Source organism: Argiope bruennichi, chromosome X2 (genome assembly GCF_947563725.1).
Source record: "Argiope bruennichi chromosome X2, qqArgBrue1.1, whole genome shotgun sequence".
Taxonomy (NCBI): Eukaryota; Metazoa; Arthropoda; class Arachnida; order Araneae; family Araneidae; genus Argiope; species Argiope bruennichi.
The window spans coordinates 90,738,453-90,755,764 of NC_079163.1; the positions used below are offsets into that span (position 1 = coordinate 90,738,453).

A 17,312-nucleotide genomic window follows, 5' to 3' on the forward strand; every position below is an offset into this window, starting at 1 on the left:
TGCGAATTCTAATTTCTAGGCCAATTTGGCTCTCTTCGGAAAAGTGGAAATCCGAACCGACTCTGAATGAAAAAAAACTCTTCCAAAATTCCATTTAGGATGGGATATCAAAAAGGAGAGAGCTTTTGCACGCACCTAATAATAATCATATCACGAACTATTTTATTATTTGCCAGGAGTGAAATTTTTGGGATGTTGCTTAGAAAAAAAGGTCAAAGTTCAGAGCACTTTGGAGGATTCTTAAACTAGGCTCGAAACATTTATGAAATGACTAGAGGGGAAGTTAACTTCCTTGATTGGAGTACTGCTCTGCTATGAAACGATACATTGTTCGAGTGGATCTTTAACTAAGATTAATGATAAATGTGGAAGAAGTGTGTATAGGTTTTTAAAATCTATAATTCCTGTTCTGAATAAAAATGATGGCTCTTTGGTAAATTTGTTTGTATTGAAATTATCAGTTTTATACTAGCAACACTTCGTTTATTTTCGCTATTTATTTCAAAGCATAAATGTAATTAATCAAAGCAGGTTGCTTGTTATTTGCTTTTAAGAAATAACAGCTTTTAACTTTCCTGTATGAATGGATTGATTTCTGAACACAAGCATTTGGAATTTTGTGTTGGGATCAAAGTACAATTGCTCTTTTTCATATAGGATGTCTGTAGTAGTATTTCCCGTTAGCCCAAACAGGGCTTTCATACATAATCAATAAAACAACATCTAATGGATATATTAATGTTTCGTCGAATGATGTGCATGAATTGAATGATGTATAAGTCGATAGATAGAACATGATGTTGTACCTTTTGGTAGTGCATTGAAAAATTTAGATTCCAAGATCTTGAACTCGAAAGAGTCTGACAAACGAATTTTTAATGAACTTCATAATCTGTGAAATTCCATTCTTGCTTATTTCATTCTTGAAAACTAAGAAATATACATTAGCTTCTTAGGGGTTTTGTATTATACTTCTCACCATGATTTTTTTTTATCTTGCTGAATTTGCTTTGTGAAAAAATGTCAATCATACTGACGAATTTAAAAATGAGTGATTTTTAAAGGTGACAGTTTCCATTAGTTGAATTGTGTCAAGCTACATATTTCGGTTTGCACGTTAACGGTTTACAACGAAATAAGAATTGTATAGCTTAAGTTTAAAAAATCACCATTTGTAGAATCCAGAACAAATGTCCCCATCAGTAGATTATTTGAATACAAAAGGTTGTTATTTCACTTTATTTTTAAAAATCTTAGTGTTCAAGTGCGAACGACATTTTGAAAATCACTTAGGTCTCAAATGCGATAATGGATACTAAATTTGAGGTATTTAAAATACAAAAATGCACGCTGCTCTCGGATGTATAGAATGTTTGAAAGTATGTTGAAAAAATTTTGTTTTGCAAAAATCCATTTCTAATTTTTAGTTCAATTTTTCTGAATTCTAATAAGATTATTTATAAAAATTTACAAATATTTTAATTTTACAAAGGTTCTTAAGACTTATTTTCAAATATTTTCTAAGTAAAAATATCTTTTTCGAAGTTACAGGTGGAATGCGACTTTTTAGTTTTAAGCATTAGCCGGTTGATATCATCAGTCTTGAGCCATTCAACTTCATACATTCTTAAAAGGTTTACGAAGCACTTATGACATATATATAATAATTTTTTACGGAACCTGGATTCGAACTATTAGCTTTCCTATTGCGATGCTGCCTATTCCCATTTCTTTTTTATGAAATAGTTAATTTATCTAATGTTATGGTATATTTTCTTTTTTAACCAGTTAAATGTTTGCGAATATACTCGGCACGAAGAAAGTGCATAATTTTGCATTATGGCGAATATAGTGTCCATGAATCAGCAATACTGAAATTTAAGCAGTTTAAATTTGAATTTTAGTGATAAACTAAAATACATTCGTAAACTCGATTTCTTTCGTTCTTATGTAAACTATGTTAATTTAAGTAATTAATTAAATGAATGCGAGATATAAAATTAAAAAAAGACATTTCTTTACAACTTAATTTTATATTATATATATTCGTCATCGCTTAATTAGTGCGATACAGTTTAGATACACATTTTCCAAACATGTCGAAATAATTAATTAAAGAAGATCTGTACAAACAGAAATATTCTGAAAATTAATAATTTTTGTCATAATATTATAAGTTGTTGCAGTAAAAGCAATCTTTGCTTTATGCTGATTTTCTAAAAATATTTTTAACCAAATCTGACAACCAATAACTATTAGGAAAAATGAGTACGCAGTTAATAATTTCATTGAGAGTATATGAAGATGTACGCAGAATTGCATATTTTTGTGTATTACTTATCCTCTTCAAAGAAACAAAATAGGTATTAGACGGTATTTTTATTTTTCCACAAGAAAAGTTAATAAATTGATTTCAACACGGATGTTTCAGATTTCAAGAGCTTTTTTTTTTATTCTATTATCCACTTCTCACACTTCACATAATACTTTAAGGTTCATTAATTCCTCCATAGAAATTTGTGTTCGTTAGTTTATTTATTCAGAATTATTTATAGTTTTCAGAGCTTCTCAGCAGCCATCCGAAGCATGTTATGGTTAATTACTTTTATAGGTAGGAAAATCCTTGTCAAAAACTTTCTTGCGTACTTGAAAAAAAAATTTTTTTAAGTGTAGTTAAGTTAAATGATCGACAAGGAAACTTTGTGGCATAAAAGAAATTCTTTAAAATTAGATTTTGTTGCACAATACTTTTATTAAATCTAAGAAAATATTAAGATAATTCATATATTAGAATTCATTATTTGCTTCCAAGAAGTAACTTTAATTCATGTTTGATAAGAGCAGTCTTTAGAAATTAACAAACAATTCGTGTTCCTAAAATCTTAGAAACTTAAGAACATTTTTTTCTTGCGTTTTATTATTTGTCGTCGGGACTGTCTGATTTGCATGTAATAATTAAAGTAAAAATCGTGAAGCGGTAGAACCTGTTAACGACTTTATAAAAACATTTATGCTAAATCTGTTTTCAGTTCATTTTAAAAATTCGATCACGCAAATGACAAATTTATATTCATTTATGTCATGGTCTGGAAACTGGCAAGGAAGATATTCTGATATATGATAATTGCATACCATTCGTGAGTCATTTAGTATTCCAGTGTCTGCATGACATCCTCTTCACGAATCGCAACAATCAGATCTGGAAAATACCGATCGAATTTAATGATAACTGTTACTAATGTGTGAAGCTGATAATACTATTTGAAACTAATTTTTAAAATGCCATATCCTTATATTTCTGATATGTCAACTCATGCAACATTGCATTACCTTCGTCGGGCATGCAATATTCTAATGAATCTTGAAGCCTTGCCAGGGGATTTTTCTCTCTCGTCATTATATATATAATATATATACCACTTTGGCATTATTGATAAATATGAAAAAGATGTGAAAAATATATGAAAAATATCGAAAGATATGAAAAAAACCACAACATTGTAAAAATGCTCAAATAAATTTCAAGGAATTAACTATATCATCATCTATAATTCAACTTTTTCATCACTAATCGAAACTTTTAAACTCACACACTGAATGAGAATTTCATATGTTTTCAAAACGTAAAAGAGGGTCTGATTAAATGCCTTCTTCTAGCTCTTTTTCTGCAGTGCATTACGAGAATAAATAACTCTAAAATCGAGCTTCATCATCGTGATATATCGTCCAAGATTAATCTATATTTCTCTATATATTGTGATTTTATTATTTATTTATTGCAATAATAAATTATAAATACTCTTTCTTAACATGCTGACTTATCAGAACTTCTCCGAAAAATGGAATTTTCCGTTACTTTGCAATTTTCTTTTATAGGATGAAAATATGTTTTTCATTCTAATAAAATAATTAAAATATAATGATATTAAAATCATTTCAATAGAAAGTGTTATAATACAGTTTTGTTACTCAATGATATGATATATTCTATTATTCAATCAATAGAATATCCCATACAATTTTATTTCTTCAATAATGGAATGATTTTTTAAACGATACCTCTTTTGACGCTTTTGTAAAAAATTTTTTCCATTTCATACTTGACACGCACACACATACAAAACATTTATGTCTTTCACACGTTAATTATTTCAACGAATTTTGAATTCTAAATTTAAAGTCTTATGCCATGAAAAATTAATTCAATATATGAATAGCATAAATTTCTATTTAAAAAGTATTAGTGGCAGATTTAATTTAAGCATACATTTAGTATTTGAACTCAGTTTGTAGATAAAATGATTACAACTAAGTAAACTTGAATATAAGATTTCAAAATTCCGAAATGGGGCATGAATATGAAATATTATTGAGTATTATCTATTTAAGAAAGAACATTACAATGCATTAAAAGTTTTAGAGAATGCTTTAGAATAAAAGGGCAAATAAAAGAAAAATGTTACGAATTATATCATTGCTAATATAAACTCATCGAAAACATTACCAACATTTAAATACGCTTCTATATTCAATATTAATAGTATTTCGTGTTGTTCTGTCAACATTTAGGTATATTGTGAAAATCGACTTAGAAAATTGAAATTAAAAATATTAAAAATGTTATAGAAAGAAAAACTCCCAATATAAAAATAAAATATTTTGTCAAAAAGTTTCTTAAATATTTTAAATGAGGGACATTTTATTGCGAAATCAAATCATTGGCATTTGAAACGAAAAAAGAAATAGAAAAATAATTTTAAATCTTAAAAGTGGGTAAAAAATATGCAAATTATTATTCAATCATATAATAATAATAACTCCAAGAAAAATAAATCATCTTTCCACCGTATATTCCCACTAACTTTGCTCATTTTATCAGCATAGAACCAATTTCATTGTCATGCTACTAAAACAAATTGCAAAACAAATAAGCAATACTGCAAAATATTGCCAGGACCGATTCTCTATGCTCTAGAAAGTTCAATCAATACTGAACGCGCGATCAAATTTAATAAGAATCAAAATTTAAATAGTTTTCAAATGACGAGTGAGCTGATCTATTTTTAAAAATGAACATTATCATAGATGCAAATAAAAAAATTAATTAAATATATCATGAAATACAAATGTAGCAATATTTTTAAAAGTATAAAGTTCATAAAAATTATATATTTTTGAAATTATTTAAGTATATGAATTAAGAATCAAAATCGATAAATATCCTAATACACATATTCCACTCATATATATGTTCTGAAATAAATCCAAATAATAAAGGTCAGGTCAATCCATCAACATATGTGACCCCACCCGTATTTCTTCCAAATACAGTTCGACGATATAGCTCGACTTATTCTCGATGGCATGTATATTCGATCAGTATCAAAAGCTCGTTGAAGCTCAATCAGCATCGAATGGTCGATCCGGACTGATGAGCATCAAAACTTATATAGTGATCAAATGACGGTTGAACAGATCTACCGCTAAAATTAATCTTTATCAAATATAAAAATCAACCTAATTTAATGAAGAGTACATTATGAAATAAAAATAAAACCATATTTTTAGAGATATAAAGTTAAAAAATATGTTTTTGAGAATTTAAAAGCATATGCTCTAGAAAAGAAAATGAATTAAAAAGGAAAAAATCTTAAATCTTAAAACGATCTTAACTTTATTTTTTAATTTTAAATACTTTAGAAAATCTTAAAAATTCAGGGCTGATTTCGAAGATGAAATTTATGAAATTTCGATTGGCATCGGAGGTTTGACCAGAAGTAAAATTTATTCATCAGAGGGCGAGTAAATTTGCAGTTTTAATTTTTCATATTTTTATTCCTTAATATTTAATATTTTTCTAATTTTATTCTTTTCATCTATTATCATTGTTAATGTAGACAAATTATTTACCGAAACGTTTTGTAAATTATTTAGAACAATAAAAAATAATGTAAAAGAAATCTTATACTTTTAACACATGAGAATCAAAATTTGAATAGTAAATCTACAAAAATCAAGAATAAATTAAATTTAGTATATATGAATATAGCATCATAAAAAAGAGTATTGAAATTTTCCGTTATGTTTTCATTTAATCTGCAAATGATTCAAATATTCGTACAAATTTAAATTTAAGCATCATATCCGTATAAATATAAGTTTAAACTCTTGATATAAATTTTGCGACTTAGGAATCAGAACTAATGATAAAAATTCGAGTAAATATTATTAAGCATTGATAAAGAAAATTAATGTTCGCATTGACTCATTGGATCTCAATTCATTGCTATGATATCGATAATTCGATTTTTTTCATAGATTGATATTGAAAAATCGATATTTCAGAAATCCCGATTTATTTTTTCGATGTATGAAAATCTGCAAAGCCGTACACTCGGGACATAATGCTCTCCACCCTCTCCACAGTCACTAATTAACACTTGCCTTATAAATGTGGTATAAGGCAAGGTTTTTTTTTCTTCTTATCATAACTGATTTGAAACAGTGACACACACACACAAATTTTGTATCCACTGGCCAAGTTTAGCGCAATGACCTCCATATCTAACCATGTTCCACTGATTTTTTTGCCATGATTTTCGGAGGCAAAACATTTCGCAATCCAAAGTTGGATAATAAATTAACTAAATCTAACTTAATTAATAGCAAATAAGGGAATTTCAAATTAGAATAGTTATTTAGCAAACTTCAGTGAAATTATTTATCAAGATTACTTTTAAATACCTCAACCTACGAATTTAACCTCCTAGTTAGATGCCACATGTTATTTGGAATATTTACTACGATAAACATCTAAAATACTGAAGCTTGTTTAAAAATAAGTTGGACAAGCTTTAGCATTTTAAGTTTAGGTGTCTATCAAGTATCATATATAAAGTAACAAATATTAATTCTTACTTTAGCTTACAGATTTAAATATTAAAATTATGTAATCCGATAGACAAATCCTACACTTCAGTGTTTGAGAAGAGCTTACATTATCCTACTAATTTTGAAAAAAAAATTGAGTGCTGTACATGTTTTTGAGTACCGAGGAACTGTTTAACACCCTAATGTATTTTATGGCGATCCCCAATTTCAGAAAATGTTACACAGGAATGAAGTGGCTTGATGGCAATCTAGGCTTCAGAGTTATTGGATAAGGACCAGAAACATGGTTCTGCCTAAGTTCATGTTAGTGTTTGACTTCATGATGTCTGAATCCAATCGTTGTTCAAGCGTTTACATGTATGCGAGTTTCATGGTATCTGCCTTATTATTTGGGCGCACTTCAAAATTACGGCATACATTTTAAATTGACGAGAATTTAAAAAAAATAATTAGAATGGTCAATTTAAGTAGTTCTTATAAATTATGTTTGATTCATTTAACTTGTGAAGATATGATAAAATAGATGTAGTGATTTCAATGAACAGTGTAAATGGTATAAAAAGTGTGTGATGTGTGTGTGTGTGTTGTGACTTATGGCACTTTACAAGCCCACTGATAGTTATCTGTCAGCGATTTAAGCCAAGTGAGCGTCTCTTGTTTTTTCATGAACACCAACTAGGGCCAAGAGTACGACTTAGCTACTTCATGCGTCACATTCGCTTGCACAATCCCTTTTTACAGGGCGGGGCACATTCACACACCTCATAGATAAAATAAAGAAGAAGAACCATGCCCGAACAGGGACTCGAACTCCAGGAAGCACAGATCACGGAAAAGACGCGCTACACCTATGCTAGAACGCCGGCTGGTATAAAAGAAAGTATAGAATGCCATGATAAAAGGGATAAAAAAGATTATAGATTCGAACTAAGTTAGCAAAGTGGGCTGTATCTGGCTTCAAATAATCGAGAAATACATGTTAAAACAATGCAAATGTCAAAGTTTGTTTTGTTTCCTGGCATAGTATTTCATACATGTACACATTATTAAAACTTTGTGTATACCCTCAGTTACGTTCTGCAAAACTTTCATGTTTCAGGATTTATCTTCATAATTTCCTCGAAGATAAACTAAGCATTTGCATATTTTCTATGAGCTGCAGATGGAAAAAACTCTCAAAATCTGCAATGATTCTTTCCAAAACACTTTCTGAAGTGCAAAAAATATTTTATTGCAGAATGGAACGATATTCGATAGTTGCGATGTGAAAAAAAAAAAACATGCTTCTTTACTTCGAGATGAGTTTTTAAAGAAATGAAGTTGCTATTGTTTAAGATTTTATAGCATAAAAAAATTAAATGAATAAAGATGTTCAAAAATATTATATTAGTATTTTGAAATTATTCGTGAGAGAAATATGTACAATTCTTTTCCTTTACATTTTACTTATAAACTGATAAGACAAAGAGTCAGTAGTAGTTGAATTAATGGTGGTTTTCTGATAAATGACAATTTTGTTTCAATTTTACATTTTCCATTAAACAAAATTCGTGTTGATATGGGGTCTCTGACCGCTAGTTCGAGATTCATTCTTACCTAATATTAACCATTCAACCTATGAATTTATCTAAATAGAATCTACCTAAATAGATGATACATCCTATTTGGGATATTTGTTATTTTGATTCCTAAAACAGTATAAGATATATCTGAAATATATTGAAGCGTTTCGAAGCTATTTTTGCATTTTAAAATACTTAATACTTTTAATTAATTTCAGATTGGATAAAAAAAAAACTCAGTAATTTGATATGCGTGTCAGATACGTTATTATATGCGAAGGGGTTAACCATATAATACTGTCGAAAATTATATATCTGTGAAGAGTGCGATTCCTCCTGCCCAGGTATCGTCCAACTTATTTCATCATTGTTAATAACTGAAGCCACACCCAAAACTAATAGCTCCAAAACAGGACATTAATACAGCTATATTGCTTAATAACTATTCTTTATAGAGAATTTTGTTATGTTTTAATGAAATCTTAAATCAAGGTAAATTTTGAAGTCATTTTTGCAGACTGGTTGGTTTTAAATGTATTATCTCTCATTATGAGATCTTTAAGGGCAGGATATTAACTAAGCCAAATTTTGTTAAATTTGTCTAAGCAGAATTATTTAGAGCCATTCTCATCGCCTTCTTTTTGATGTATTTTTTTACTTAGTTTTACGTTGAGTTAGTTAACATTAATTGCTAATTAGAAAAAAGTTATTTACTTTTTATTAATAATTTAAAAGAACATAGGGCAATTTGCAGAGATTAAAATTATAAATTTTCATATCAAATTATCAAGAGCATCTCAGAAATTTATTTTTAAAAGTATCCTAAAATAAATGGATGATTATTGCAACTGCCGTGTTTTTAACTCTTTTATCCTTGATTACTTTCACAAAATCAAACTTTGTCAATAAGTACGAAAGTTTTCGGTCAGTTCATATTAAATTAACCAATTCTTGATTTGTTTTTCCAAAACTTGTTTATTTTCTTTCCCAACTTGAATACCAAAAAAAAGTTTTTTTTTTTCTTTAACGAAATTAAGGCCGCTCGAATTTTTTTGAAGAAATTAGGTCGGCGAAAGAATTTAAATTACTCAGCTGAAAGCAAAACATATAGAAGAGAGTATTTTAGAATTTAACAGTTTTGTAAATATTCAACAAACAGCTTATAAACAAAAGAAAACTTAAGTAATTGAATTGATTTCATTCTGAATGGATATTTTGAAAACCGAATTAAAAAAAATGGTAAATTGAAAATAATAGATCCAAAAATAAACTAAAACCGATAAAAATAGAATAAATAGGTTGTTAAGTGTCTTAACTAGATTTGTGTAGCTTAAACTTAACGTAGTTTAGACTAAACAAACCTAGTTACGGTATTTTTATAGTTAACTTGTATAATGCTTTTCTTTAACTTTCTTTTAAATATATCAAACTATTGAGCTATTTAACCTCAATTGTTTTCATTTTCTCCTCATCAAAAGAATTTTATATCGGAGAAAGTTAGAAAAATTTATATTTTTCAATGTACAACTGTAATTTTGATTTCTATAAAAAAATACAAACTGTCTTGAATAACTAGAAGAGGTTATATTTTTTGTCCGAAATTTCCCTTTCTTTTTAATTCTTATCATCTGCTTAGAATTTTTGTGATAATAATTATGCTTAGGATTCTGTAAAGCCCATATTAATATTTTCCAATTATAAAGTAAAGTCAGTGATCTGAATATGTGAAATTTTTTACACCATTAACCCTCTATTTTCTGGTGATTTTAGGTTTGACTTTTTCTGTACAACTTTCCGGTCTATGAATAGTCAATTCTTATATATAATATTTGCAAGTAATTTTAAATACTTTCGCAACAAAGCAAATGGCTATTTGCACTCAAATTATAATAGCATCGCTAGCCAAATTATATGAAATAATTAAGCCGTAAGATGGTTAATCTCCCCAAATGCGTGCTTTTCAGAATTGATGCTTAGAAGCAACGTTTCCTCCATTTCCTTGTCATTGGATCCATATGCTTTTAAAGATTTAAAGATTTTATTGTTTCTCCGCTTTCGGGAGTTTGTTTGAGCTTTGACTTTTGGCGTGCTGCTACGTCGATGATGTTACAAAGACTGATGGTTTTTTACATATATCGCTAGAGGGCGTTACAAGTGAGAGGCGGGGCAACATGCTTATGTAACAATTCCTTCTCCTATAATAACATAATGTAATTGAAACCTGTAATAGAAAGAGAAGAGTATATTAACCTGTGAAAATTCGAATACCATAGACAAAACTGTCCAGCTGCATATCCCTGAAATCGAATAATATGCAGCTGGAAGGTTAAGGAAAATCCTGATATCTAAAAAAAAAAGCAGAACTATAAGAATTTTTTTTATTACCACGTTATTAGGTTTTTTGGAAATGGAGAGAGAAGCAGGTATTATTTCAAAAACCGATAATATTGCTCTTTAAAATAATCACTTACTTTCCTTGTTACAACGGATTTTGATTCTTTCATGTGCTGGTATTGTAAAGATTTACATGTTTAAAGATTGCTTATGGTGTCGCGAAATATTCTGAACTGCAAAATTTGTTAATGTAATTAGCAAAATTACTTTAAAAATAAAAAGACACGAACCCAAGTATTATTTAAAGAACAGGAATATTTTTTTAACTGAAGCAATTAAAAAAAATCGATTACATTAGTCATTACAGGCAGTCAGTTTTAAATGTCATCTCTACAAATGTCTATTTTTTAACTGATCCCACAACACCTTGCGTAAATCTAGGGGGATTGAATTTCAAATAATATATCAAGAAATTTATTTTTGGAGAATTTAATCACTTTGACACATTACACATAAATTGATGAAATCTATTTACATATCTTTATTTGACATAAATATTTTTCTTTGATATATTGCATTTCGTCACCTATCCTTTAAAAAAATATGATAAATTAAAATTTAGAGCATATTCACACCTCGAATGAAGAGAAAATATTAGAATATTTCACGGAAATTGTAGCCACAATGCAGCATTCTCAGTTTTGGAGGTCAATGTATCGAATCCATAAAGAATATGCTAATTTTATCTCAGTGGCATTGAACTTCATAAAAAAATGTTCACCAATGTAATTAAATTATTTCAACTTGTGTATTCATACTGTTTTTTCAGTATGTTTTTATTTCCCCAGGTTACTTTTAACTCTAAAAGCAAACTTTGAAAGTCGAAAATAAATTTTTATTGCTTCATAATCTTTTCTATTCGAAGTATTTTTTTAAACGTATTTCCCCAAAAGTAATACTTGAGAACTATTTTTAGACATCATAAACGAAGTATCTTTTCTCTCTATGTGTGTTTAAACAAAAAGTCTTGGAAAAAATATATCCTACAATTTCTTTCTTAAAATAGTTATCTATTCCATTCGAGTATGCGGCTCTTTATTAAATGAGGGGTCTGATGGGGAGGGGGGGGGATAAGCTTTATTCTGAAATGACTTAGTGAAACTCTATCAAAACGTGATGTGTGCGTAGTTTTTTACAATTCTATTTTTGAAAACGTAATCTCTCTCGTCCTACTTGAGTGTCTTCAGAAACTGATTCTCGTCCAGCGAAAGGACGAGGCCACTGACCTCCCAACTGGAGTGGTGGGAAAGGGGGGAGACACTGCCCACTGACTTAATTTGGAATGACGTTCTCTCTCCTCAGTGCTTTCTAACCTGCGAGCATCAACCGAAACATGTGAACAGAGAAAATGTAGTGCTGCATTTTTATTTCAATAAATTAAATAAACTTTGAAAGGACAACTTTCAATCTTTTGTACTCATAAAACAATAAAAAGGTTATTTGGGGAGAAATAAATGAATAAAAAAGAAGTGAATCGCTTTTAAATGCACATTTGAAAACAGAAATTCCTGTTCATGTGAATCTTCTTCTAAATTTATTATTTTTTCTCAGAAATCAAAATTTTGATTTATTTTACAAATTTGGAAGGTCACACCAAGGGGGAGGCACTTCAGATATGGAGATGAGAAGCTTTCGGCATGGTGATTGGTTCTAGCCATCCTGTTGGATACAGTACTGGAGTGGGATAAAGTTATCTTCTGCCGATGACAGCACGTGCCTGCTACTAGAAGGTTGCATCGTGAATAGTAATGGCCCGTAGAACTCAATCATAAATCTCGATTACTGCTGTTGCGGCGTTCTAATTATTCAGTTTAAATGTATGTCTTCAGGTGGGTCAGGATAGCTTAACATTGCTTACAAACTAAAAAGGGAAAATGCATAATAAGGCGATGATGGTAACATTTATACTAATGTCCTTTACCATCAATACAAAATTTTAAATTTCGATATAGTCTTACAAGAGCAAAATTGATTACAATAAAAAATATGTAAAATTTATAATAAAATGTCGATAATATCGTTTACAAGCCTATTCTAATATCACGCAAGAAAAAAAAAAGCATTGCTTGTACCAAGTAAGTGGTAAACCTATTTAAATATTAGCTTAGATTGGACATTTTGCACTTTTCACTCGAAATTCTCTTAAGCGTGAAAAACTTTTTACAATTCTATTCGAAAAATTTTACAAAAAATTCTCTAAAGATTTTTTCCATGATTCAAAAAGTGGAATATAAAAAGGAAATAATACACTAACCAATGAAAAAGTAAAAGTAAATTTCATATAAAAATTTGTATAAGAATAATGTTTAAAGAAATTGAACGCAATTACCAAATAATCCTGAAGTTCTTCAAATGCTAAATTGAGCTATGACTTAGATTTTTCAAGTAGAAGCCTCATCGGAGAGAAAGTACTTGCACGATCACCAAATTTTTCATGCTCACAATGTTAGAAAATGAAGTATTAATCATTGAGAAAAAGATTTCATTAAAATGAAAAGAATATTCTTCAGAAATTGTTAATGAAATCCTTGAATCAATGCGTTTTCTTAACTTATTTGTTTACAATGACGAGTCTGACATCTGACACGAGCGCCGAAATACTGAATTTTTCACAATTAAATCTGCAATTAAGTGAACGGATTAAGTAATTTAAAATTCAAAAGTCACTTGGAAACATTTTAATATCTCAAACACCTTTAATGTTATTACATGGGTTGGATTAGCAATAAACTTATCAATAGGTTGTCTTTTAATTCGGAAGTTAAATATATTCGAAATTCAATAATTTATTGTTTTTTTCCGTAAAAACAGATAAGTTTTGCTACAGTTGGAGTAGTCTGAAAGAAAAAAAATTCTATGAACAATTTCGTAATTCTAATACCGCAAGGGTTGTTACTCACAGTTTAAAAAACCCAATATTAGTCCCTTTTTTTGTAAAATGTAAGGAAATTTAACTAGAATTTTATACTTTAACAGTTAAATTTTTTAAAATTTGATATCAGAAATTCATAGATATATTTGAAGTGAAATCAAAGAGCTGAGATATTATCCAGTGAGAGAACTGAATAAATGTAAAATAAAATAATAATTTATCCTAATTTTAATCGCCCCATGAATATAAATCATTATCTAATTCACTGGTATCAATAATTAATTAAGGTTATATCTTAGCATAAAAGATTTCTTTACCGCAAGTTTTCTTTGAAATAGTCTTGAATATTAAAATGTTATGACATCCTACATGTCAAAATAATGATGAACAATTATACTTCATGAATTTCAAAACTTAACTAAAAATCAATATTTAATCATATTACGCTTTGATTTTTAGTAGTTCCAAGAACTTAATGACAAACTTTATTTTTTATAAATAACAAAATTATTTCCATTTTTTTCCATAAATATAAATTGCAATTAATACTAAGATAAATGGTTCGATAGGTAATTCTACAGCATTATAATTCTTTATCTTTGGAAATAAAATAATTTGGGAGAAATTATATAACTTCTTTCTGTTTGAAATGTAATATATCTTGGATGTATTTTGTTTTCAAACAAGTTATATTTTCGTTAATGTTGAGGTTTCGATTTAAATAAGATCCGCAAAATTCTCGTACGGATTGAGCTAGACTGGATCCGTTACTAATAGGTTTCCGTTGATAATAGCTTTGATATTATCAACAGAACTTTTGCTTTCCGTTGATAATAGGTTTTTTTAGAATTAAAATGCTCTCATTATATCAATTTTTCCCCCTTCAGTTTAAAATCTATTCTAAAACAATATTTAAAATGGATTATGCAAAAATTTAGAATATGTCGCTATAATTGTATTTTTACCAGGATCATCAATTTTTTTAGCATAAAAGACATTTCTTAATCAATTTTAATTCTCATTACTTGTTATCTATCCTCTTTTACCAAGTATCTCAATTTTCTTTGAATCATAAAATTTTCAATAGTTTGGAAGCATAATACACACTCTTTAGACGGAGGACCGAATCTTGATTTCACTGTGTATGCATACACATAACATACTAATGGCGAATTTTCAATTTTTTGCATAAAATTGGCGAGTAATTTTAATCGTTAGGGTGCTTGCTAATAAAATTTGAAATAATGATAATAATTTTAAAGTACAAATGATTTCGAAATAATTTGAAAATAAATTTGCTATTTATATTCTGTGCTATAATAAAGGTGCCTGCCAAAATATTTGGAATAATTGAGGCACGATTTCTAGATTGATGAAAATTGTGTTGTGAACATTTGGAAAGATATGTGCTTCTCAGTTTACTTCTTCTCTAAGGGTTATGTGAAATTCCAAAGTTTGTTTCTAATAGCTCTCTTCAAGGTTCGAAATTAAACATTATTGTATCAAATAACGTCCTCAGTGAATGATTATTCTGCGTATCAAATTTTAGCGAATTTTCAGTGAAGAAAAACTGTCTCAAAGTTATTTTTAAAAAGTAATTGATAATATGTTTATAAGTTCATTTTGTTTAAACGTTCTGAAACAAGCCCAATTTGATTATTTTTAATCAATCAAACACAATAAATTTTGTTAAATATATTGGAAGAGTTTAGATTAATTTTTCATAACCGTAGACCTTTTATTCCGGTCTTGCCTTTGGATGACACAAAATTTCGAAAATGATAAAGTCTCTCTTTTATTGTAAGACGAAGAAAATTTTAAAATCTTTTGTAAGAAATCCAAATAAGTTTCATAGGGATATTATTTATTATGTGTAGTGTTTTGAAATAAATTTATATCTTGCCTCACTATTTTCATACATATTTTTAACAAACAGTAGAGTTTTTTACACTTTTGTAGATGTTAGATGCTAATAAAAAATAAAATTCTCATTGACAAATTATTTTTAAAAAGATGACAGGGTTATGCTGTTTCTCCACACTTGAAGATCCTATAGTATCATCCTGATGACCTGTTTAACTAGATTTCACAACTCGACGAAAAACCAATGGGTTCAAGTAAGTAGAACATTCTTGGAAAAGACAGGCCCTATCATGGCCCCTCTCGCAGGTCACAATAACGCTTCGAGGCCCTCTTTTTATTAAAATAATCAATAAAAAGATTAAAAAAACTGATAAGGAGGAAAATTCCGAAAAAAACTTCTTAAAAACTAATAATGGTTTTACTCAAAAATGCTATTAACTGAAATACAACATGGCATTAAAAACAGTATCTCGTTCGTAGATTTCATGTTAAAAAATGCGATCTGATTCTCATAAAATACAATAAGACAGCTTATTATTAACATTTTATTATATTATTGAAGAAAATGAAAAAGCAAAAATTTATTTAAAACTAAATAGAAATTAAAATCGTCGAGAAAATAGAGAATCTAGCGTGAAATATAAATAAATATTTCATTTCAATATCTGTATGTAAATATTGTCTTTCTTTTCATCAATTGATCCATGCTTTTTAACATCCTGTTCTGCCTGTAAATAAAAACATATTAAGTTATGATACTTGAGAAATTTATTTGTCAAAAAATGAATTGCTGTCAATTTTGTTGTGGTTATCTTGCAATATTTATTTTTGTGAAATGCTCCATGTACCATTTATCAAAACATGTGAAAGAAAAAAAAATCATCAGAAAAACAAATTGGAGGTCGAAATGTTTGCAACTGGGATTTTTTGTCAAGTGTAAGATGAATATGTTAATATGTAAATTGCATGTAAATTGCTGCTATTATTATGCAAATTCTTCAGAAAGTCAGCTATAGAAAATAAATTCTATAAATATGTATTCTAGAAAAAAAAAAAGTTCTGAAAAAGTTCTGCCATATTTTTTTTATATTTTCCGAAGATAATGAAACGCTAATCAAATACAATTGTTAACTGTAAGGTAATAATTAATTTGAATAGGTAAATTGATTAAACTTTTATCTGTTACCAAATTTAATTAAATATCGAGGGTTTCAAATGCTTAAAAATATTAAGAACTGAAATTGAGTATTAATAGAATATTCTTCATCAAAAGAAGCAGCCCCCTCACTATGTAAATATGAACCTTTATATCATTTATAGTTCTGACTTCTTTAAATGAGTTTAGAGAAATTTCATAATAAATTAAGTAATTATATAATACGTTATTAGCACGAACTAAAAAATATTTAAAAACGCATTTCTCTAATTTATTAAATTAAAAATGTGAATTCAAAATTAAATAAAATTTCCTACTCATTAACAAATTTAAAAAAAACTATTTTCTCATATTCCTTCCTCGATTTTATAATAATTTATACGACTGTAATAAAGAATAAAAACGTTTTTGTTGAAAAGTTAACTTTAAAATTTTCTTTGCATCTAAAAGCTATCTCCTTATTTATAATAATAATTTGCATATTTAAACACTAAAAAGTTAAATTAACTGAAAAATTTTGGAGATTTAGAGCAATCCATTTGAAATTTAAAATACTTTTTTTTTCTTTATTTCC

At 28.1% G+C, this 17,312-nt stretch overlaps 1 protein-coding gene across 4 annotated transcripts in view; it reads left to right on the top strand.

The window, feature by feature from the left end:
* Positions 1–17,312, top strand: part of LOC129960986 (uncharacterized) — a 60,006-nt gene that overhangs the window by 7,305 nt on the left and 35,389 nt on the right. For 2 of the 4 annotated variants that reach the window (XM_056074771.1, XM_056074772.1), the window contains exon 2: positions 15,733–15,836. The exons of the other annotated variants lie outside the window; for them this stretch is intronic. Coding sequence is in view for 1 of the 2 variants with exons in the window: in XM_056074772.1 (XP_055930747.1) it covers positions 15,827–15,836 (10 nt within the window). In the remaining variant the exon portion in view is untranslated. The remainder of the gene's footprint in view (positions 1–15,732; positions 15,837–17,312) is intronic. 4 annotated transcript variants of the gene reach the window in all.